Genomic DNA, 23,489 nt, shown 5'->3' with positions numbered 1-23,489 from the left:
TTCTTTAATCAAATGTAAATGGAGCTAAAGAGATGAACAGCGCCAACATGGAGACTCACCAGTTCCTGGCTTCCATAGGCATTGCACAGACATGTAGACAAAACACCCACATACATAAAATATCTTTAAACATGCATATATGTGACAGTTTATATCAGAACAATATTGGATTATATCTTGAAAGCTAATCAACTGGGTTGCATGGCAGCCTCAGAAATTAGGATAACTTCGAAAGTTCTGGGACTTGAAGATGCCTCTGTTCCTAAGTATCTCTAATATGAGGGCTTTGGAGGAAGTGGAAGGTAGCTTTTATTCTCTTTGAGAAAAAATATTCAAATGATGATAGGAATAATTGGTGTAAGTGACAGAATGAGTGCACACATTTCAGTAGATGGCTAAGCAAGGCTGCATAGTTATCTGACAGTCAATGAGCCTTTGGCTCTATTCCTATTTGGAAATGGGCTGAGTCCCTGCCTTTATGTTACCTTTCTGGATAAGTATGAGGCTAAAGAAGCCTCTACTTAAAACGTTTAATTTTGGCTTTTTAAGATAGGGTTCCATGTAACCCAAACTGGCTGTCTTGCCAAGGATGATGAACTGGTCCTATCTCCACACTTTCCTTATTCCTAATAGGGAGCTGACCTGACTACTCTTCAGCAAATGATGGGCATAGAGAAGTCCATTCTCCCTGTAGTCCATCCTGCCTTGTTTGCTTTCTTCAATTTTCTTTTAACATTTATGAGATTCCTGTCCACAAAAGTGTGTTACATTTCTAGTTTATTTAGGCTAAGTAGCTCAGTTTATAAGCAAAAAGCAAAGATCTTTTTTAATCTTGGAAAACTAGTCCAAAGAAGTTTTTAAGTCTTTCATAACTAAAGGCTTAATCTTTACATGCTTGAGGAATAAGTAACTTTTGTTTTTGTTCAGTGAAAGAATCCATAGGCCCACAATAAAACTAGTTGGTATTACCTTTATAAAGTCTGACACATTTCTCCAGAGAGCCTTCTGGCCCACAATCTGTCACAGTGATGTGATTTGTGGAGTCTTTCTAGAGACCTGAGAACATTATTTCTATTTGATGGTATCCCACTGCCGTGATAAAGATAGGACCAAAAGAAGCCAAGAGGCTGCCTAAGACCTAGTCTTTTATTAAAATCAAATCTCAGATTGAATTCTATTACACAAAGACACAGACACACACACGCAAGGATAGATGATTGATAGACTGATGGGTAAACTACAGGTCATCTTGGCCTAGCTGAAGTGCCTCTAGGGACTATGGAGCTGGCTCTTCTGTAACAAGATCCTCCGACACACCCATGATGTCTTTTTTTTCTGACTAGGCATGGCATAATCCTGTAGGATTCCTAGATACATATGAAAGACAGAGCCAGAACACTTTCTCTAAGTCAACTTGAGCTCTGTTGAGTCCAGAAAACAGAAAGGATCCAGTGTAGACAATTGATGGTTTTAATTCCTGCAAACTTTTCTTAAAAACCTCAAATTTTTACTTTTGAGAACCTAAGTAGGATATATAAGTCAGTGCTATTTGCATAGAAACAATATAAGTCACCTAAGTTTTTGGCTTTTTTTTTTCCCAAACAGCCACAATAAACCAACTTGAGTAACAATTTTTAAGAAAATACATATGTAAACTAATACATCTAAAATGCTCATTTTGGGGGCTAGAAAGATGGCTCAGAGATTAAGAGCACTGGCTGCTCTTTCAAAGATCCTGAGTTCAATTCCCAGCTATCACATCACCATCTGTAATGAGATCTGGTAACTTCTGGTATGCAGGCATAGGTGCAGGCAGAATATTGTATACATAATACATAAATCTTCAAAAAAGTAAAATGCTCATTTTAACATGAGATGCATATAAAAAAAAAACACAAACAAACTGAGGGCTAGAGAGATGGCTTAGTTGATTAGGGGCTTGCCTGGAAACCTAAGTGTGATTCCTGGGACAAATATGGTGGCAGGAGAAAATTGACTCCCACAAGCTGCCCTCTACCCTCCCACACATGCACACAGCAGGTACACAAATGAATGAATTAACTAATTAAATAATGTTATTTTAAATTTGAGGTATTTTGCTTTTCATAGTACATTCTCAAAATGTGGAGTGGTTCATAGCACATCTGGGTTCACATTAACCACATTTCAAGTTCCCATCAGCCACACTTGAGTGCTGGCTACTTCATGGAACAGACAGGACTAGGTAGCTGACATACTCCCTAGAGCATGCTCTCAACCTGTGGGTCACATCAGGTATTCTACATAATAGATACTTGTATTACAGTTCATAACAGTAGCAAAATTACAGTTATGAAGTAGCAACAAAATAATGTCTGGGGGTCACCGCAACATGAACCATTAAAGGGCTGCAGCAACAGAAAGGCTGAGAACCACTGCCCTAGAGGCTTTGCCGGCTGTGTAAATGGAGCACTAAACTGAGTTACACAAACCCGAGTTTAAGTCCTGACTGCCATTTATGTGTGAAACCAGACAAATAAGTACAGTTCTTCACCTATAAAAGGGTGGTATCTCCCCTGTTGAAATGTTGCAAGAAATACATACAACATACTTACTCATCATCTGTTAGTTGCTTTCTCCAGTTCTTCAGAAAAATATGCCATTCCCACCCTAGGCATTTGCATCCTTGAAGACTGAACCAGCTCTCCCTCTCTCATGCTGCAGTTGTTTTGTTTTGTTTTGTTTTCTCACACACAATTCCAGTAAAATTAGCAGCATAGAGCGTCTCCCAAACCATTCAAGCAACTGGACTTGAAAAAAAAAAAATGCCTATCCAAGTGTGAAAGGCCATATGTCAAAGGTTTCTTCAACAGAATAATTAAAGAATAATAAAAATTAAGCAAAATAAGAAAAACTAAGGAATAAGCAAAGTTTAAAAAAAAATTAAGGAAATGAGTACAAGGTCTGGAGATAATGAGATTCTGAGAGAAAACACACCTCTGGGGAAATGGCCAGGTCTTGAATGGGTTATGGTTCATGCTTTGTGCATCTTCCTGAAGCTCCCAGAATTAGTTACCTCATTTTCTTCTATTCTTCAAGATAAATTCTTGTTAATACTGAGCAAATGAAAAAAAAATCCACAAAAGAATTCATTTCTGGCTCATCAGATTTTCCATTCAAAACTCAGCTTCACTTAGTCATTGTTGGCTAATATTCTGCTTTTTTTCTTTTCCATTCAAAACTCAGCTTCACTTAGTAGTTCTCATTGTGGATCTGATAACTTCCTTCAGTGGATCTCACTGCAACAAGATTTGTAGGCTCCAAAATTGGCTTAATAAAAGAAATAGCTCTCACAGTCCAAAAGCAAGCTGCTATCTCGTTTGTTTTGCTTTTCTATCTTTGTAAGTACAATGTGCTCAGCATTTCATCCCTATGAGATAGATGTACTGTAGCTGAGGCTGGAAACGCTAAGAGAATTATGTTGAATTCTGGAAGGTCATAAACCTTTTGAGATGCCATGAACTCCATTTTTACACACAGCCACCCTTGCATGGGAGAGTTATTAAAAGAAATGGTGAGATAGTTCAGAGGGTAAAGTGTATCCTGTGCATGCAAAAAGAGCTGAGTTTGGATCTCCAACACCTGCATAACAAGCCAGGTAAGGTGACATGGTGGTACACACCTGTAACCCCAATTAGTAAGGCAGAGACAACAGGATCACTGGAGCTCACTGCAGCCAGTCTAGCATAAAAGGCTATTTCCAAGTTAAGTGGAAGACTGCCTCAAAAAATGAGGTAGAGCATGACAGAAAAATATCCAAACTGCATGGACAAGATCCCATGCACACACACAGAAACTAAAACTTAAAAAAATGAGACATTTCTTTCCTAAGTTGCTTTTTGTCAGGACATTTTGTCATAGCAACAGAAATGAAATTAGGACAACCATCATATATTTTAAAACTTGGATAATCATTGATCCTACTTTAGATTTCTTATATTCAATTGATGACTCATTTAAATACATTCAAATACTGAGCTAAAACACAGTATTAGAAAAAAAAGATCTGCCCAATACTAGGTGTTATTTGGATGAAAATATTTCTACTCCTAATTTTGGCCTCTAGAAAATTTATCCCTTAGGTCAAATGAGTTTATTTTTTAGAAAATTCTGATTTCTCTGATTCAATGAAGATTATAGACACATCCTGATTTTTAATAGTTTGCACCATTAGAAACTTTAATTTTATTGTATTACTGAATAAAGTTGTAATGAATTTTACACAGGCTTCTCCTTTCAAAAAAAGAAAAAAAGCAGAATATTAGCCAACAATGACTGTGTATTGCTAGTTAGTCTACCAGCACACAAAACAGAACCCATTTACGCCCATATCCTATCTTGTGGTAGGCTGAGGACATAGAAAATTCTGGGAGACGCGGCACTTGTTTTTAAAGGTCTACTAGATATTTTTTTTGGACTTATTTTCACTTTTAATTGCATGTATGTGTGAGTGAGAGTGGTGTGCATGTGAGCAGACGTACCCAGAGAGGCTAGAAGAATGTGTCAGCTCCCCTAAAGGTGAGGGCAGTTGAGACCTGCCAAGCGATGTGGGTGCTGGAAACAGAACTTGGTTCTCTGCAAGAGCAGTAGGCATTCTTAATGCCTGAGCCATCTCTCCCAGCCACTACTTTTAAATGTGATGATTTACATCTAGATTTTCAATATGTGTACCACATATTCGCATGTGAAATATGCATTTTATTTAGGCCAAAACTGTGTTCATTTGATCTCTCCTTCCATATAAAATTCCATGCTATTTTTCTTCTATGTGATTTTTTTTTCTTTTGTTGTTGTTGTTGTTGTGGGAAAACATTTATCATAAGTCTTGCTCTCTTAAAATTGCAAATGCAGAGGACAGTGAACCCACAGGCACTATGCCACCCAGCAAACGCCTAGAACTTAGACATTTTCATAAATGAGATGCTATGCCCACTGAACACTTCTTCCCATTTCCCATGTGTTTGCTGGGAATTGAACTCAGGGCTTCTGGAAGAACATGCAGTGCTCTTAACCTCTGAGCCACCTCTCCAGCCTGCAGAATGTTATTTTTACAGAGCAAGCATGTTGCAATTACATTGATTTAGTTGTTTTGTGAGACAGATTCTCCCTATAGCCAGGCTGACTTGACTTCATGGTCTCCTGCTTTAGCCTACAGAGTGCTGGAGTTACAGGTAATGAACAGACCATCACACACAGTTTCAGTGAGGATGATTTTTGAAGGTAGATATCCAAGAATAACTAATTTTATCTTATTATTTATTTTTCTATAGTATGTAGGGACACACAATGAACTCTTGTCCAAATTTTAGGAAGTATATTTTATGGACAATCCTTTAGAATATTGCAAGCTATCAAAAATTGTATTTTACCCATTCACTGGTTTGAAATCCCAAGCAAACAATCCAAGCCCTGTAAGGAGCAGCATCCCATTAACTGACAGACGAAAATGAAGCCAGCTGTCCCTAAATTTAATCCACTTGGAAACATTCAGTGAGTTTTAAATGATGCCTTCTTACAATAGAAGAAGAATTGGTTGGCATGGAAAATAGCTTAGGACTGTAGGAACTGATATGCTGACAAGAGTACAGAATCTACTTCTCTGAAGAAATTCAAGAGCACAAAACACCCTGTTACTTACTCATTATTCAAAACCTAAACAAATAGGTAAGATTTCTTGAAACCTGCGCTAAATCTAAAGAATTAAGCATACAATGTTATATATATCCACCTAGATTGTCACTAAAATACTATTAAATCATGAGATTTGATAATATAATAGCTTTTTGTTTCTTTTGCTAGAAACTTCATATTTTCATACTAAGTACATGTATGTGTGCATTTGTGTGTGTGTGTGTGTGTGTGTGTGTGTGTTTCGGCATGTATCTGTGAGTGTTATTTGATTAGGTCTTTGGTTTTGTCTCCACCTGGTGGGCATTCTGGTCTTTTTCATTTAATTATGAAGAGAATAAACAAACTATCCTGTTTTTATTGTTCATTTTTTAGTTTTTCTAGAATAAAAAAATATCTAAAATAATATATCTTATACATTTTACCAATAATTTATACATGAAAGAATTTGAAGTGGCATGCCCATACGGTGAATGGAAGTTTAAAAGAGCAAAGCCATAGAAGAGAGATAAAATAAACTACCTAAATTAATACAGTTACTGCAACTAAAAATTAAATAACCTCCAGGTTTTTTATGTTGGAGAAAAGAGGAATCAAGAACTGGATTATTGGATCAAATAAACCACATTGTTTTATTATTAAAATTTCAGACAAACTTGTTTTCTAACTAATATATACTTAATTGTTAACCTGTAGAGATATACCATAGACAATAAAATTTAAAAACCTTAATGAACTATAAAAAATGAACAAACTGTGCAGCTACCCTCAGATCAAAGTGCAAAATATAGTTGGGGGTCCCTAAAGCCTGCTTTGCACACCCTCAGTATTTCTTTAATCATAAACACTACTCTTTCATCATCACTAATTAATTTCTGCTGCATCAGCGTAATTTACTACGTACATCATCACATCTATGGAATTCTCTCATATTGATACGTAAAGGAGTTTACTCTTTTTTTATTGTGGTAGTCTGAGAACACAATAATGAATAGATACACCATTTTTTTTTCTTTTCATGAGCCTTTGGGACTCTGGTGAGTGGTGTTTCTGGGATCACTCTAAGGCATGTTTTGATGCACCTGGTCCACAGTTCAGAGTGTGTCTCGTGTTCGGACTGTGAAGTACTTAGATTCCTCTTCAGTAAAGGCAAAAACAAACATCATCGGCTCTTCAACTTGGTCACATTTACACTTTTATTTTTGACAAGTTCTCACTATGTTGCCCCAGATGGACATAAACGATCCTCCTACCTACACCTCCATGGTCAGCTCATGCGATACTCAACAGTAGTGAATGAGAGCCGAGTTGTTAATGTGCCCTCCAAACCTTGCTACCTACTGATGCTGTGACTGTTTGCTGTAGCAAGCACTCTGATGTGCAGGAAGTAACAGCTCTTTGAAGATTCCATTGCTTGGCCTGATGAGTAATGGTTTGGGACAATGTCTCATGTGTTCGGCAGCTATTCAGATCGCCTTTTTTGTCATGTGTCCATTTGTCTATTTTTCTCCATGTTCTTACTGCACTATTCATACTGATCAGTGGGACTTCTTCTTCTTCTTCTTCTTCTTTTCTTCCTACTCCTCCTCCTTCTCTTGGTTTTTCGAGACCAGTTGTCTCTGTGTAGCCTTGACTGTCCTGGACTCATTTTGTAGATCAGGCTGGCTTCAAACTCACAGAGATCCTCTTGCCTGTGCCTCCCCAAGTGCTGGGAGCACCACGACATCCAGCTGGAAGTTCTTTATATAATCTGGGTCCTGATTATTTTTTAGCTAATGTCTTTTCCTAGTCAGTGACTTTACTCCCCACACTCTTAATAGTTGACTTTGGTCAAGAGACTATCTTAATTTTTATGTTCTCTAACTCGTCATTTTCTTATGATTAATCTTTTGTTGCTTGCATAGGAAACTGCTTCCAACTCCAAGTTCATGAACATGTTCGGTAGTTATCATCTAGAAGCCTTTATGATTCTGGTCCATCCCAATCTTCTATTTGTGCTATCCATACATCAGGAGTCAAAGTTCAGGCTTTTCCCAGATGAACATCCAATTTATCTAATGTCACCTCGCAAAAGTTCCTTCTCTGTCACCCTCCCCCAACCCCTACGTACACACACACACACACACACACACACACACACACACACACCCTTTTGTATTGTATCTGGTGCTCATACATGGTTAGGTTAGTTTTTATTCTATCCCACTGAGGTGATTTAATGGTTGCAAACAAAATTATCAATCAAGAATAAAAGTGGTTGCCACTGGGGAGAAGTAGTCACATTGAGGGGGAAAGGGGTTGTCTCTTGAGTTTGTTAAAAGCCTTGTAGAACTGTTGAATTTTTTAAGATGATGCATAAATAACTTTTGTAAAATTAATGCTACTTTTTAATAATTGCAAAAAGAAAAATGGAGATAATCTCTGCTACAAACAAGCTCTCGGTTTTTCGACTTACTTTTCCAATACTGTGGGTTTGTCACCTGCTAAACTGGTGATTTTGTGAGCTGACATAGGCCATGAGCACAAAAATCCTTGTAAACTACAGCTCTGTAGTAACGTGCAGCCCCCAAACTGCAAATTTTCAAAATGAATTGGTGAGAATCATGTCCAAGTCCAGATATGACTAGTCAAGAAGACGTGAGCAGCTGGGAATCACTGGTCCCGGGCCTGTGGGCCATCCCAGCACTCAGACCTCTGGATCTACGTGGTGACCAATCTTTGGAGCTTTGCTGAGTCACACCCCAGTTGTGTGGCCTTCGGCGCTTTTCCAAAGCTTTGTGACTCTCCGTTTCTCAGTCACACAACTGAAGCACCTCTCTTGAGAGAGCTGGGTCCTTCTCGTGGGTCGGTATCTAAGGAATAGCAGCTCCTGACAGCTCGCGGGGTGTCGCAGGCACCGCACTGGGGCCTAGGGGAAGTTGGCAGAGCCCTGGAGGCCCTGAGCATCTGCGGTCACTATGACAACCTCAGATGCCTCGAGTTCCAGAGCAGCCGGTGGTGGAGTTGAGAGGCCTGGTAGCACTGGGCCGTGGAGACCCCGGTGACATGAGGCGGCAGGAGGCGCTGGTGGTGGCTGCAGGCACAGCGGTGGAGGCCGGCCGCGATGGGGAGCAGCCGAGGCCCGCAGGGGTGGGGTGCCGCGCGCGTGTTGAGCCTGGTGGCCCGCAAGAGTCCCGCCAACAATGTGAGTTTAGCTCCAGAGTCTCAGACCATGGTGGTGGCGCCAGTGACAAGACTGGGAGATCCCAGGGTGGAACTGACTGGAGCCCTGAAGGTTTATGGGGGAGGGGTGGAGAGCCGCTGTTTGGAGGTAAGGACACTAACAAAAAGTATTCTGGATCTCCTCAGGCCAAGGGCCACGTAGAAGGGGACCCTTCACCAAGGATTCCTGAGCCCCAAGGGCTGGATATCACCCTCAGTTGAGTTGGTTAATAAGAGCATTGCTTTTTTAAAAAATATTTTTATATTTATTACAACTTATTCCCTTTGTATCCCAGCTGTAGCTCCCTCTCTTGCCCCTTCCTAATACCATCCTCTCTCCCTCTTCTCTTCCCATGCCCCTCCTCAAGTCCACTGACAGGGGAGGGTCTCCTCCCCTTCCATCTGACCCTAGCCTATCAGGTCTCTCAGGACTGTCTGCATTGTCTTCCCCTGTGGACTGGTAACACTGCCCCACACCCCTCAGAGGGAGGTGAGCTTGTCACTGAGTTCACGTCAGAGACAGTCTCTGTTCCCCTTACTAGAGAACCCACTTGGACACTGAGCTGCCATGGGTTACATCTGTGCAGGGGTTCTAGCTTATCTCCATGAATGGTCCTTGGTTTGAGTATCAGTCTCAGAAAAGACCCCTGGCCCAGATATTTTGGTTCTGTTGGTCTCCTTGTGGAGCTCCTGTCCCCTCAGGTCTTTCTATCTCCCCTTTCATAAGATTCCCTGCATTCTGCCCAAAGTTTGGTTATGAGTCTCAGCATCTGCTTTGATACCCTGCTGCTTCATCCTGAGTGAGGTATCCCAGAAGCAGAAAGACATACATGGGATATACTCACTTATAAGTGGATATTAGACATACAGTATATAATCTGTACACCTAAAGAAGCTAAGCAAGAAGGAGGACCCTGGGTAAGATGCTCAAACCTCATTCAGAAACACAAACAGGATAGACATCAGAAGAGGGAGAAAATAGGGAACAGGACAGGAGCCTACCACAGAGGACAGTGACTGCACTAACCCAGGCAAATGTATATAATGACTTTGGGGGTAGAGCTTGGTGTTACACTACTTGCCTTCAATGCTCCAGGACCTAGGTTCAATCCCTCCACTTTTCTGAGAAGCAGGAGAGAAACCACTCACCCCATCCCAGGCATCTATACATTTATATCTGTATATATATGTTTACATATTTATATACAGGTACATTTGGAAACATGATGATCCTTTTTCCAGCTCCCTCATTTCCCAGGTCAGGAAACCCAGGTGTAGAAGGAAGGCAGTAAAGTCAGCCAGGGCTGGAAAAAATACTTATAAAACCTTTCAACTCTCATCTCCAGAAGTCAAAGTCCACAAATTATACCTGGTTTAGGATTTCACACTGCAACCTTTCTAACCCCTCTGCCTATGGAATATGCAAACAATATTCATATCAGTAAACACAGTCTTGAGGGGGTTGTAACTGGATTTCTAACGGAGCTGCAACCTCCTGTGTCTTTAGCAGCTGGTGAGGAATGATGGGTAAAAACACAGGGTCAAGGAGGAATGCAAGCAGCTTCCAGGGCTGCTCAGAGCGTCCTTGATTGCCTCTCTGGGGACTAGCTGGAGCTTCTAGAGGCTCCCTCTGCTTAGTGTTGGCTCCTAAATACAAATCATTATATTCATCTGCATCACTACTATCCTGTGGGTCTCTCTCTCTCTCTCTCTCTCTCTCTCTCTCTCTCTCTCTCTCTCTCTCTGTGTGTGTGTGTGTGTGTGTGTGTGTGTGTGTGTGTGTACATATGAAGGCCAGGGGAAAACTCCCCATGTCATTCCTCAGGTACCATCCAAGTTTTGTTGAGGATCTTGAAGTTTTCATGCAGGATAAGCTAGACCGGCTGCATGGCTGGCTGTCTGGCCAGTGAGCTCCAGGGATCAATCTGCCAACATAGCAGGCTCTTCTTATTATAAACCATAAGCAATTATACTACCCCACAGGTAACTGTGAGAGAAAGAAACACAGGTAAGGTGCTTAGGTGCATTAAGAAAAAAAATCAGTCCCAGCTGTTGCTAGACGTCAACAAGCCTGTCAAACCCTCTTCCAAAAAAAGCCCCAGAGTGACACAGGGACAGCAGTCTTTCTTCCCTCCCCCTTTGCCTCTGCACGTAACTGCCTGTTGACCAACACTTAAATGTAGCAGATGAGCAAAGGCAGTGTGTGGGTGTCCCTGCCCATCGTCTTTTTCTTTTTTTTCTGTCTCTAGTCCCTCTCCCTCCCACCTTCTCTTGCTTTGTCTTAACTGAGGACTTTCCCCTCACTAGTCTTTGGCCATTCCCAATTTTCAAGGTTTCACAACTCTCCTTCAGCACTTTCCTCTGTGAATTCTCTTGCTGCCGAACTGCAGACTGTCAAAACTGCTCTTTGAACAGAAGCTCTCCCTTTGTCATTCAGGGTAGACTTTGCCTCCTTCCTTGCCAAGTTATTTTCCATGAAGGTCATGATTCTATAGAGAAAGTCTAAAGAAAGCAGTTAGGTCAAGCAATGCTGCCTCCTACTCTCCTACTCACCTGACTCTCCACCTTTAGGAAACAAGAATGAGAACCCAAACATGTCTGATTATACCTCCATACATTTCATGTAGTTCCTCACCATACTTAAAAGAGAATCCTGGAGCTTAGCCAGCATGCTCGGGAATTACGGGAAAAAATGAAATCCTCCGAAACCAGAAGTTGTGGCGAAAGAGATCATCTCAAGGGAGAGCCTACAGGGCAGGCCATCCACCACTTCCAAGGAATGGCATGGCACTTTTAAGGAATGTTATTTGTATAGGAATAATGACTAGAAGGTGGCAGACTTAGTGATAAACCCATTGTGAATGCCTTTCCAGGGAAGACGTTTTTATACTGTGAGCCCCATAAGAGAATCAAGGAGGTTTTGGAAGAAGAGCTCTCTATCAAGAGGGATGAGTGCCACGTGAAAAGCCCACCCACAGGTAACCTCAGCCATAAGAAAGTATGTTTGCTAAGTGAATGTGAAACTATCTATTTGATGGCAGGATGATTATTTTATCTGTAATGAAATGATAATCATCAAGTGAAGCAAGTTCCTGAGAAATCTTAGAACTTTTTTTTTTTTTTTGCCTATGTCCAAATATACCTCTACACGTAGAGGAAAATGAACTAAATCTTCAACACATGCTTTGCTGTCCATAATGTAGGATGGTGTTTTCTATTTAATAGTAAGTAGAACGTTTTCCCACTCCTGGGACACACAGCAACATCTTCAGATTTATCAGTGTGGCCTGGGTGTCTAGACTACCAAGTTCCCAGGTGACTGGTGCTCCTAGTACAGAGACCCTCCCCACCAACCACAGTTCTGGCAGGATGTGAGCCACTGAGGTCAGATCACCCACGAATCCCGTAGAAAATAAAATCACAGCACATGAGTGGCACAACTGGGCACTGATAGCTCTCAGGATGCCCATGCTTTCTTCCAGAAATCAGTCTAAGATGACTGGCCCTTTGTACCCGTGATTTCTTTTCAGCAACTGATCACTAGGAGAATATTTCCCAGCTTTCAAATAACCAGGCTGTCATTACAATGCTGCTGGGCTCCCGAATTTGCTAGAAGAAATAACTAGGTAAGCAAGATGGCTCATGGGGTAAAGTACCTGCTCTGACAGAAAGCCTCTTGTCCTGAGTTCAATCTCTGGCACCTACGGGTCCTAAATTTCATCCATGTTGCTGGTGTGCAACACCCTGACAAAGCGACTCCAGTGGAATTCACAATTACTTAATTCATAATTCCAGGTCCCAGTCCATTATGGCAGGGACATCAAGGCAGGAAGCAGCTAGACACAGCCACAGTCAAAAGCAGAGAAAGAAAGCACGTACACGTGTGCCCACTGCTGAGCTTGCCCTCTGTACTCTGATTTCAGTCTAGGACCCCAAGCCCAGGGGACGCTGCCGCCCAGTGTGCGACTGGCTCTTTGCACATCAATCAGCACAATCAAGACGATCCCCCGCCAACATGGCCACAGGTCGACCTGATTTTGACAATCCCTCACTGAGACTCGCCCTAGGTTGAGTCTAGGTTGTGTAACGTTGACAGGACTAACCATCACACCTTATAAAGGTGGAAAGAAAGGACTGACTTCACAAAGCCCTGCCCTCCACACTCATGCTACAGCAATGCATCCCCCCCCTCCCCGAACATCATGCCTACACACAATACTGATTTAAAAAATAAAATAAATAAGAGAAACAAACCCGGGACTCCAGTGTTTCAGAGAACTGGCCATCTTCTTGGGGAGGAGGGGACTGACTGTTCTGGGAAGGTGGAACCCAGGCCCCCTAGAAGTTTCTGATAAGAGATACTGACAGTGGCAAGTCACATGATCCAGATTCCAGCCTACTCCACATTGCTAAGCAGCCATGGGTGTTGGTACTGCATCACCAATGACACACAGCACCTTCAAAAAAAGCCTCAAATGTACACGACATGCTGTGAATAGATGTGGAATGACCTACGTGCACTATGTTCTGGGTGGTTAAGCATCTTTTTTTCAAAATTATTATAATAGTTTACATTCAGCTTTCTTGTTTTGAAGAACCACATAGAAGTTCTATAAGGAGGAATAACATTTCTATAAGGAGGAAATGAGTGTTGTGTAATTCTTACTGAGTTCATCTGACTGTGAGACAGCCTGAGAGAATATGAAATAAACGTTCATTTTTGTAAGTATTTTCAAATAATCACTTAGTATGCAGCTACCTGGGCTGCATTTTTATAAGATCCACCAGAGGGCGCACAAAGGTACCATTTCGCCTAGAAAACTCTCGTTCTAAATTAGCTTGTGCTTTAAAGGGCTCCTCCAGAATAGATAACTAGTATCCAGAGAGAGGGTTAAACTCCTCCTGCCTCGCTGCAGTCAGGGCAGCCCCTACCTAGCCATTAGACCTCTTAGCAGGGCGTGTGGGGACACACTATTCTTTGAATACCTGATGACAGCTGCAGCTCCTCCTTCCAGAAGACACACATTATTGAATCCAGCCTGTGATCACACGCACACTCTGTCTACAGCTTTCAAGTGTGCAGTAGTGCTGTCTGCAGATGCTAAGAGATAGTGCGTGTGGCAGCTTGCTTCTGTGTCTTTATTGGTCCTTTGCTCCTCTCTCTTCCCTGTTGTGACACTTTGGTCCCCACGAGTTTGGAAACATATCCAGATTGCAAATAGCATTCCTCTTGAAAGTCAAAGCTGTGATTCCCATCATGTTCTCATTGGCATCTGAGGAGTATCTACTTCTTTTCCCCTCTGAAAGCTTCAATGTGGCCTCAAGGCCATCACGCTCCAGTTCCCTGGCTCTGCTTCTATCTCTTTGCCACCTTTTCTTCCCTACTTCTGCTCCACTACCTGGCCTCCAAAATATGGATAACTCATCCTCTCCCCCGCCCTTTTTTAAGACAGGGTCATTCTATGACTCCCTGGCTGTCCTGGAACTTTGTAGTCCAGGCTGGCCTCAAACTCAGAGAGACCCACCTGCCTCCCAAACATTGGGACTAAACTTCCAGCATTCAGGTCCTTTTCTCCCCCTATTAAACATGGCTCCGAAATGCTAGCTTTTACTTTCCCTCCTCAAACCTCAGAGCCTACTTGCCTTTCCAAATGGGTGTCTGGTTGCACTAGTGGTATGGTGATGGGCACAGCTGCCTTCCCAATGGTCATGTGGTCAACCTCCCTAAGCTAGACCATCCCAAAGAGAGCTCTAATTCTGCCCCAAGACCTTTTAAAACCCATTCTTGAAGGGTCTTCCCCAAGTCAAGAAGTAGCACACATTCCATTTACATGATTAGGGCAACATATAGAAGTCAGGTCCTTAGGCTCCATTCCAGACCACTAGCTAAGCTTGCTGACTCCGTGTGTGGAAGAGCCCTAAGTTTCCACAGCTGGACCCTTGACCATCTCCACCTCTCCTCTCTCAAGCTCAGCAACAGAGCTTTCAGCTGCTTCCTCTGTGGCCTCCTAGGTCTGTTCTCTACACAGAAACCAAAATGGTCTACAAGAGTGATCACATGGCCACACTCAAACCTCTACAGTGTCTTCTCATTGTTTTAAATTAAATTCCATCACTTGGGAGGGAGAGGCAGGAGGATCAGGACGTTGAAGGTTTTCTTTGGCAACAAGTTCAAGGCCAACCTGTAGTACAGAAAAACTGAAACAAGCAAACTCCAGAATAAGTCACACACACTCGCCTGCTCCCTGGGGTTCTGAGAGATTTCTAGGCCATTTAGGATTACACAGTAAGGAGCAGACTCAGACACCACATTTAAGTCTGACCCCAACCCCATTGACTTCCTACTCAGGATGGTGTCTGGTGACATAGAGCCAAGCCCTATGGGGTTTGAGCCACTCTTCCCTGGCTCGAGAGTTCAATGTTTAATGTGCCTGATGGTTCTTCCCCAGACTCCCACGGAACTGGGCTATCCCAGCTTTCTCCCTGGAACACCCTTTTCTTTTGTTCCTTAAGAACCCTTTGTCACCAACCTTGCCCAACATGCAAGATGGCCAGGATGATAGCCGCCATCTTTTAATCTCGTCCCACTAGCGCTCTCTGAGTTCCTCCACTGTGACCTCACTAGGACACTCCTGAAATTTGTGTCTCTAGGCAGATTCTATCCTGGATGTCCCTTAAGCACTCAGGATCAGTGAGTCTAGGAAAAAACTCCTCCCATCCGACCCCACCTCACCTGGCCAGTTTACTCCTTCCCCTGCGTCAGTATCCACCAAACGACAGGGTCACTCCAAAAAATGCCTCCCTCTCCAGGCAGCCATCATCTAATAAGGCGTAGTTTGAAGCAAGTTTTCCAAAACAGTGGCCAAATGTCAAGTTCACCCTTTAAATACACGTGTTTCCTCTATAGTAGATACTTTATCAGAACCAGTTGTCAACATTAAAATGTCAGTCCCAGACCTGCAATTCAAACACTTGAGTGGATGTAGGGATAATCAGGAGTTCAAAGTCATCCTTGGCTACACAGAGGGTTTGAGGCCAAGCTGGGGTTATATTAGACCTTGTCTTAAAGAACCCAGAAAGGGGGCTGGGCATATAACTCAGTCATAGAGCACTTGCCCATCCCCTCCAAACAACAACAACAACAACAAAAACCAATACTGTCACATCTGAGTGTCTACAATGTATAGGGGGATTATTAGATGCCAGCTGGAAGGTCAAGAATCTATGAGTCACTGAGCAGAAATTAAAATCTCTTGAAGTTTTCCTTCCCCTGGTCAAACCTATGAGCATGTTTACACAGGGCGGTATAGGAACGTGGCTCAAAACCAGCCTTTCAAGCCCTCTCCTTCATCGCCCAGTCCACAGACAGCCAAGCAGGAAAAAACAAAACAAAACAAAACATATTTTAAAAGATAAGTTTGACTTCCCTGTGAGATCAACCTGAGGCACTGGCTAGAATCTCTAAGTGGTGGGAAGCATGCATGGGTTTGTAACTTTTAAATTTAGAATAAAAATCCACAAAAAAAGGTCTTTGAATAGAAATGGTCATGGGTGCAAGGAAAGAAGAGAATCTCTAGAAGGTTCAAGGACAGGATTTGAGTCTTTTGTGCCCACTGCTCTTTCCCCTTCCTGGCCAGGTATGCAAGTTCTGAGCCCTTGCTGACTCTGTCTTGTCCTTCTGCCTGCTGCTTAGAGGCACATGTCTAGAGCCCAGGGAGGTCACTTGCCCCAAAGAGCAGCTGTCTCAGAGGACTTCGGTGCCTCTTTTGTTCTACTTCAGTATCTCAGCGCTGGTAACTCCTTTACCCCAAATACCACATCAAATAAACAGCGTTATTAACAGTTTCCATATCAATCTTCTTCTTTGAAAGCAGTAAACACTTACACACAATTGTATTTTGCTTTTAGGTTTTTAACACTTCTTAGCATCTGCACATATATTTTGAGTGTTTTCCTGTTCAGTTATAACCTTTAGCACTCCTGTAATTGTATCAAAAGAGGATAGCCAAAGTTGCTTGATGCAGCTCTTATCCAGGTCTGCAGAGCCCTGCTCTAGATCTTAAACTGCTTTCTACCTCCTACATCTTCCCATGGCCCAGGGCAAACCTACAGCTATTTTATTGGTCTCTCACAGGCTGTCTTCACAGGAATTGTGGGGTAAATGCTTATGATCACCAGCATGTGAGAGCCTCTTCTCAGAGGAAGGTGACCTTTGTCTCTCTAGATAGGACAGAAGAGGAGACTGGCTTGAATGGGAGGCAAAGATTTAGGTTAGATTCAAAGAACAGCTTCAATTTTGTAGGATCTTGGCAGAAGGAGCTTGTGAAGCCTTCCCTGAAGGACCTAGAAAAAGGATGACACTCATCTTGATGGGCAGCTGCAGCTACTCACCTCCCAACTGGTGAGAGAGAGCTTGGCCGAGTTCACCCTTGGACAGTAAAATCGCTGTCCTTGTGAACCATTATTAAACACAGTGCTCCATCTGCATCCCATCCACATCCCAGAAGATAATGGTATTATCCCCATTTCAAATCCAAGGAAATAGATACAGTGGGTTTAGAACAACTTGCCCAGGGTCTCACAGTTAGTGATAGGAGGGCTGAGACTGAAGCTCCACTCTGCTTTGAGCCAGGGGACTGTGCTCCTTCCTGGCTGGACATTGCTTGCTGTGGAATCTTTTAGGGAGGGACCGAGCATCATGAGAACATCAGTGAGACTGCTGTTGGGTAGGAAGCCCTGTGTCTGTTGAGAGTATTCACTGATAAAAATCACATGCTCAGAATCAGAGCACATCATAGCAGCTGACTGAGTTAGTGAACTCACTCAGCTGACTGAATGCGTTCATTAACTCAGTCAGCATGGGTTGTGCTTTTCTTTGTGATTAAAATGTCGCTTAGTCAGGGTTACTATTGCTGTGATAAGCTCCATGACCAAAGCAACCTGGAGAGGAGAGGGTTTATTTCGGGTTATCACTCTCAGGTCACACTTCATCACTGGAGGGAAGTCAAGACAGAAACTGATGCAGATGCCTTGGGGGGACGCTGCTTCCTGGCTTGCTCAGCGTGCTTTCTTACACACCCCAGAGCCACCTGCTCAAGTTTGGCACCACGCACAGTGAGCTGGGCCCTCCCTCATCTAATCATCAATCCAGAAAATGCCCCCCAGGCTTGCCCGCAGGCCAACCTAGTGCGACATTTTCTCAGTTGAGGTTCCTCTTCCAAAGGAGTAGCTTGTGTCACACTGACATAAAACTAGCCAGCACCGAAGTTAAAGAAATATCTAAAGAGATGATGTTACAACATGGTGGAGCTCTGGGTAAAAAGCGTAAGCAACACTTAGACATGCTGCTGTGCAGACATCCTTTACAAGATTCCAGACCTGCCATTTGCCAGTGCAAACACCACTATCCACGTGTTCAGCACCAGAACAGGGGGATCCAGTGAGTTTGTCATGGATCTTTCATGGTGACAGTAAGCCACTCCTGGCTCATGGCTTTTAAGAGACTCTTAAGTCTTCTGAATGGTCTTTCATCCATGGAAATATGTCCACTTATTGAAGAAATTAAGTTAGAATCATATGGAAAGTTGAATAATATACAGAATTTGTTTTATTTATTCTTGATCCTCTTGTTTTTCAACATTTGTTTACTGTACTGACTTTTCATGTCTTTGTAGAGACTCAAACATAAAAGCATATGGTGTTTTAATTCCATAGCTGAATGCATGAAATGTGTTAAAGATTAAATAGATGACAAAGACCTAGTGGAACTTGATCAGTTAAGTCAAATAAACCTTTACCCAATTAACAATTACCCAAAGCACACGATCACCAAGGAAAATACTTGTAAAACACTCTGTACTAGGAAGAAAATACCCTACTCAGTATCGCTGTCTTGTTTTTCAAATGTTCACAGTGGCCTTGGATGGAATTTGGAGCATTAAACGGAATCTCCCTGTGGGAGGCATGATGCCAGGACAGCAAAGCAGAAACAGTTCACTCCCACAAGCCAAGTACTACTCAAGACATGGAGGGCTGAGAAGTAAGACCCCTGCACCCTTGACCCCACCCCCCACAGGTACCCTGAGGGAGTTCCACAGTTTACAAACAAGTGGCACACCCTTAAGAACCTCAGTCAAAGGCCAACAACCCCCACCCCTACCCCCAATGCCCCCCTTGCTTCTGTCTGTCACATTTTACTTGTCCACTTTGTCATCCTGGGACTCAAACAGTTTGGCTAAGGAGCATACTTCTACAGACACCAGGGAAGTTCATACCTAGACTTAGACTCTTTACTTCTAATACACAAGAGTTTCTTGCACTTGGCAGGCTCTGGGGGAGAAATCATGTGGATTCCTTTCTTCTACATGGGTGACGAAAGAGAGGAGAGGGAATTAAGGAGGGACTCAGCACGGATCCCTTAGTTTCACCTATTCTAGGTACATGGGTCACTGTGTGACGAGTACTCCTCAGAAAACAAAAGCTTAGAGAGAGGCATTCCTCATTCCTTACTGTCTCAGGGTCTGTCATAATATTTTTAGCAGGACGTGGGAAGGAGACAGAGGTCTTGACCTAAGAGCAATGTGCAGACAACGTAGGGACACACTGGTACACGAGTCCTGACCATCACTCTGCAGCTGGGAGGTGGATCTGTGTGAAAAAAACAGCGGCACACAGAAGCCAAGCATGGGTGTCCCCACTCCCGCCTCTCCCCTTTTCTTTCTTTTCAAAGATACTTTTGTTAATATGTGTATGTGTTTGCTCAGTGCCCACAGAGGTCAGAGGTCAGAGGATTAGATCTTTCAGAGCTTGAGTTAAGGGCATGTTATGGTGTAGATGCTGGGGTCTAGACTTTGGTCCTCTGATAGAGCAGTACATGCTCTTAATCACTGAGTCAGCCCCAGCATATGTGTTCTTAACCAGGATATGAATCACCTCAGCAAATTCTAAAAGCACTAATTGTTTCAGATTCTTAACACATTATTCTATTTAAGAATTACAACCCCCCCCCCGAGGGAGGAGCAGCCCTGCTAGGCCACAGAGGAGGACTTTGCAGCCAGTCCTGAAGACACCTGATAAACGGGGGTCAGATGAAAGGGGAGGAGGTTCTCCCCTATCAGTGGACTTGGAGAGGGGCAGGGAGGAGATGAGGGAGGGAGGGTGGGATTGGGAGGGAAATAGGGAGCGGGATACAGCAGGAATACAAAGTTAACAAACTGTAACTAATATTAAAAAAAAAAAAAAAAAAGAATTACACCAGCCACAAGGAATAGGCACAATCCATTTTTCAGATGAAGACGCCGAGGCACAGAAAGGCTGACAAATTTACCCAGTGCTACTTAGCTGTTGCATGCAAGTGCTTACTTTGAACCCAGGCAGCCCATCTGGGGAGCCCATGCCCTCAGCTATGAGGTGCTCGGATGCTCAGAGCCCAGAAACCGGGTCTACTGACCCTAAGCAACAAGTGGGCACAACACAAGTACCACGGAAGAGGAGGCTGGGGATGGGCCTGCGAGATATGGATGATGCAGCCACGAAGCATAGACACACAGATAGATCAAAGGACAAAACACAACAGGACTCAGCCACGGAGCCATGGAGCATGGGCTGGGAATAACAAAGCAGTTGCCATTATTTACCACATGCAAGGCAGGGCAGCAAGCCTTTTACCCAGCTGGGTAGCCCACCTGATCGAAAGCGGAAGATGGTTATCTTCCACTTTCAGGTAAGATAATTTGGTGATAGGAAGGACATTATGATTCCTGGTCTGAGAGGTCGTGTAGTGGAAATTACCAGCCTATGCCCATCTGGCTTCCAAGCCTGTACCTTAACCACTGGCCATCATGACAAGAGATCCTGGTCACTGCTAGGGAATCGGATGGAGCCAGCCAAATCACATGGTTGTGGCTAACCAGGCACAAATGCCAGGACTGTGGCAAGGCAGCATTAGAATCTGAGAGTGAGGACATTTACATTTACAACCTACAGAGAAATCAGTGCTTTTAGTAAGCCTGATTTATCCTGTGACCCTAGCTGAATAGGCTAAGCCAGGAGGATCTCTGGAGCTCACTGGCCAACCAGCCTACCAAATCAATGAGCCCCAAGGTCAGTGAGAGACCCTGACTGAAAGAATAAGGTGGGGACAACCAAGAAGCACTTACACTGACCCCTGGCCTCCATTACGCACACACACACACCAGCTCAATGAAGAGCGGGACAGTATCTCTCTCACCATGGTGTGGCTCAGTATTATAGTTTGTCATGAGAACCACCCACAGCTGAAGGAGCCAAAGAATCTATTGCTGCTAAGCACAGCTCTCTCTCTCCACAGAAGTGTGTGGGTTTCTCTACTATACTGAACAGAATAGAGAAGGTATGCAGGGAGTAAGGGAACCTCTTTATTGAATTATAAAATCATGCATAGGTTTTAAATGGATCCTGGACCTTGTCACACTTTTGAAGAGTTTTCTGTTTCAAGAACCTCTGCTCTCTCTGTCTCTCTCTGTCTCTGTATCTCTCTCTGTCTCTGTATCTCTCTCTGTCTCTGTCTCTGTCTCTCTCTCTCTCTGTGTGTGAGAGAGAGACAGAGACAGAGACAGAGAGAGACAGAGAGAACGAGAGAGAGAAAGAGATAGTGTGACTCTCTCCCAGTCGTGGCTATTCACTGAGTTTAAAGCCTGATTTAGTGACTACACAGCATGGATTGTCCTCACATCACTGGGTTTATTCATTTGCTCTCATCAATTCCTTATTCTCCACCATTTTAACAAACCAAAAGAGAAGAAAAATCATTTAGCCACCACTAAGCTTGACCATGCCCATGAAGTACAACTCAGATTCTGCTTTATTTGGAGTCCGAGGCTATTTCAAGCCATGACCTGAGTGATGCTGACACTACCCAGAACCACACTCCAGCAGCTGGGGGCTGGCTCAGGGTTTGAACTGTGGCTCCCGGGTCATAAGGAAGTGTGTGGCTTTCGTATTCTGCTCTGCAAGTGAGCTACCATGAGCAAGATGACTCCAAAGTTAGGTTGAAATGTGGCTAGGATTAAAGATCATCTCCCCGAATAAAACACATTTGCTTACATATTCTTTTTCTCACTCTAGGATAAGATGAACACATCCTTCCACAGAGATGGAACTTTCATTCTTCTAATGTTCAAAGACAGAAGAAACCCAAGCTTGTTTCTCAACTTAAGATGTATGGGGGGGAAATGTTGTTTAGTCTGTAATCCTGATATATAAATCAATCCAAAGTCATGAAATACTATTGGGAATATATATATATATGCTAAGAAAAATATACTTGTTTTTTAGTTTTCACAGTTGTGGTGTGTTAGGTTTCTGTTCAGCTTATTCTATTAAATGTATCAAACAAAGACATAGCTCTTCTTCATTTCAAGTTAAACATTATAAAATTGAAACTTAACCTATAATGTAATTGGCTAGCCCATTTCCTGTTTGGTATAGAGGGTGATTGAGACATGGGTGACACAGAACAGAATGCCTAATACCTGCTGAATACATTTCCTTGCTAAATGGTAAGGAGCCAGGTGTTCTCTCACCCCCCCCCCATCTATCTATCTATCTATCTATCTATCTGTGTGTGTGCATATGTATATATTGGGTATATAATTCTGAGATAACATATAATATAGATTATAGATAGATAATTCTTGTGAGTTTAAAAAGAGGTTAGCAAGAGAAAAACTCTTTCACCCATTTCGCAGAAACATACACATGCTGTGGACAAACTGGAAGATAAGGAGATGTGAGAGGGCGCTGGAGAAACAGCTTAGCCACTGAGAGTGCTTGCTGCTCTTACAGAGCACCCGACACTCACACAGTGGATCACAACTACCTATAATCCAGTTCCAGAAAACCAGATGCCTCCCTCTGGCCTCTGTGGCCACTACAAGCATGTGGTACCAAACACGTGTGCCGGTATAACATCTGCACACATAAAATCAAAACAAATCCCCAAAAATTAAAAAATGAAATGCAAAGAAGGGCCCGGATGTAACTTGGTAGGTAGAGTCCTTGCCTCGTATGACTGAAACCCTCGGTTTGTGGTACATACTGTGTTCAGCACACGAGAGGTAGAGGCAGGAGGATCCGAAGTTAAAGGTCATCTTTGACTACAAAGTGCGTTTGAGGACAGTGTGTGCTACATGAAAGTATCGGAAACAACAAAAACAACAACAAAAAAACAAAGAAAAATATTTTGATTTAATCTCCCAGAGTCACAAAAAGCACATTGATATATTTTATTCATTTTCTTCAATGCTTCTCTTTCTTGTTTGACATCATGCTCTACTGTAGCAGTTCTCAAACTGTGGGTCGTAACCCCTTGGAGGTTGAACAACCCTCCCACGGGGGTCGCCTAAGGCTATGGAAAAACTCGGGCATTTACGTTATGATCACAACTGTAGCAAAATTACAGCTATGAAGTCACAATGGGATAATTTTATGGTTGGGGGTCACCACAACCTGAGGAACTATATTAAAGGGTTGGGGCACTAGGAAGGTTGAGAACCACTGCTGTACAGTTTGTACATTTATTTTCCTACCTAATATAACAACATTTAACTTCCAATTCATTTATGTACTTTGAATAATTACAC

At 42.9% G+C, this 23,489-nt stretch overlaps 1 protein-coding gene across 1 annotated transcript; it reads left to right on the top strand.

Moving 5' to 3' along the window:
* The first annotated feature begins 8,642 nt into the window (after window positions 1-8,642).
* Window positions 8,643-22,232, top strand: C1H11orf97 (chromosome 1 C11orf97 homolog). Its single transcript, XM_060376924.1, has 4 exons — window positions 8,643-8,851; window positions 11,742-11,846; window positions 18,782-18,907; window positions 21,973-22,232. The coding sequence occupies exons 1-4, from the start codon at window positions 8,713-8,715 to the stop codon at window positions 21,975-21,977; spliced, it is 375 nt and encodes a 124-aa protein (XP_060232907.1). The 5' UTR covers window positions 8,643-8,712; the 3' UTR covers window positions 21,978-22,232.
* Window positions 22,233-23,489: the final 1,257 nt, after the last annotated feature.

Source organism: Meriones unguiculatus, chromosome 1 (genome assembly GCF_030254825.1).
Source record: "Meriones unguiculatus strain TT.TT164.6M chromosome 1, Bangor_MerUng_6.1, whole genome shotgun sequence".
NCBI classification, from domain to species: domain Eukaryota; kingdom Metazoa; phylum Chordata; class Mammalia; order Rodentia; family Muridae; genus Meriones; species Meriones unguiculatus.
The sequence above is the reverse complement of the archived record's forward strand: the minus strand, read 5'-3'. Positions and strand labels throughout refer to the sequence as shown.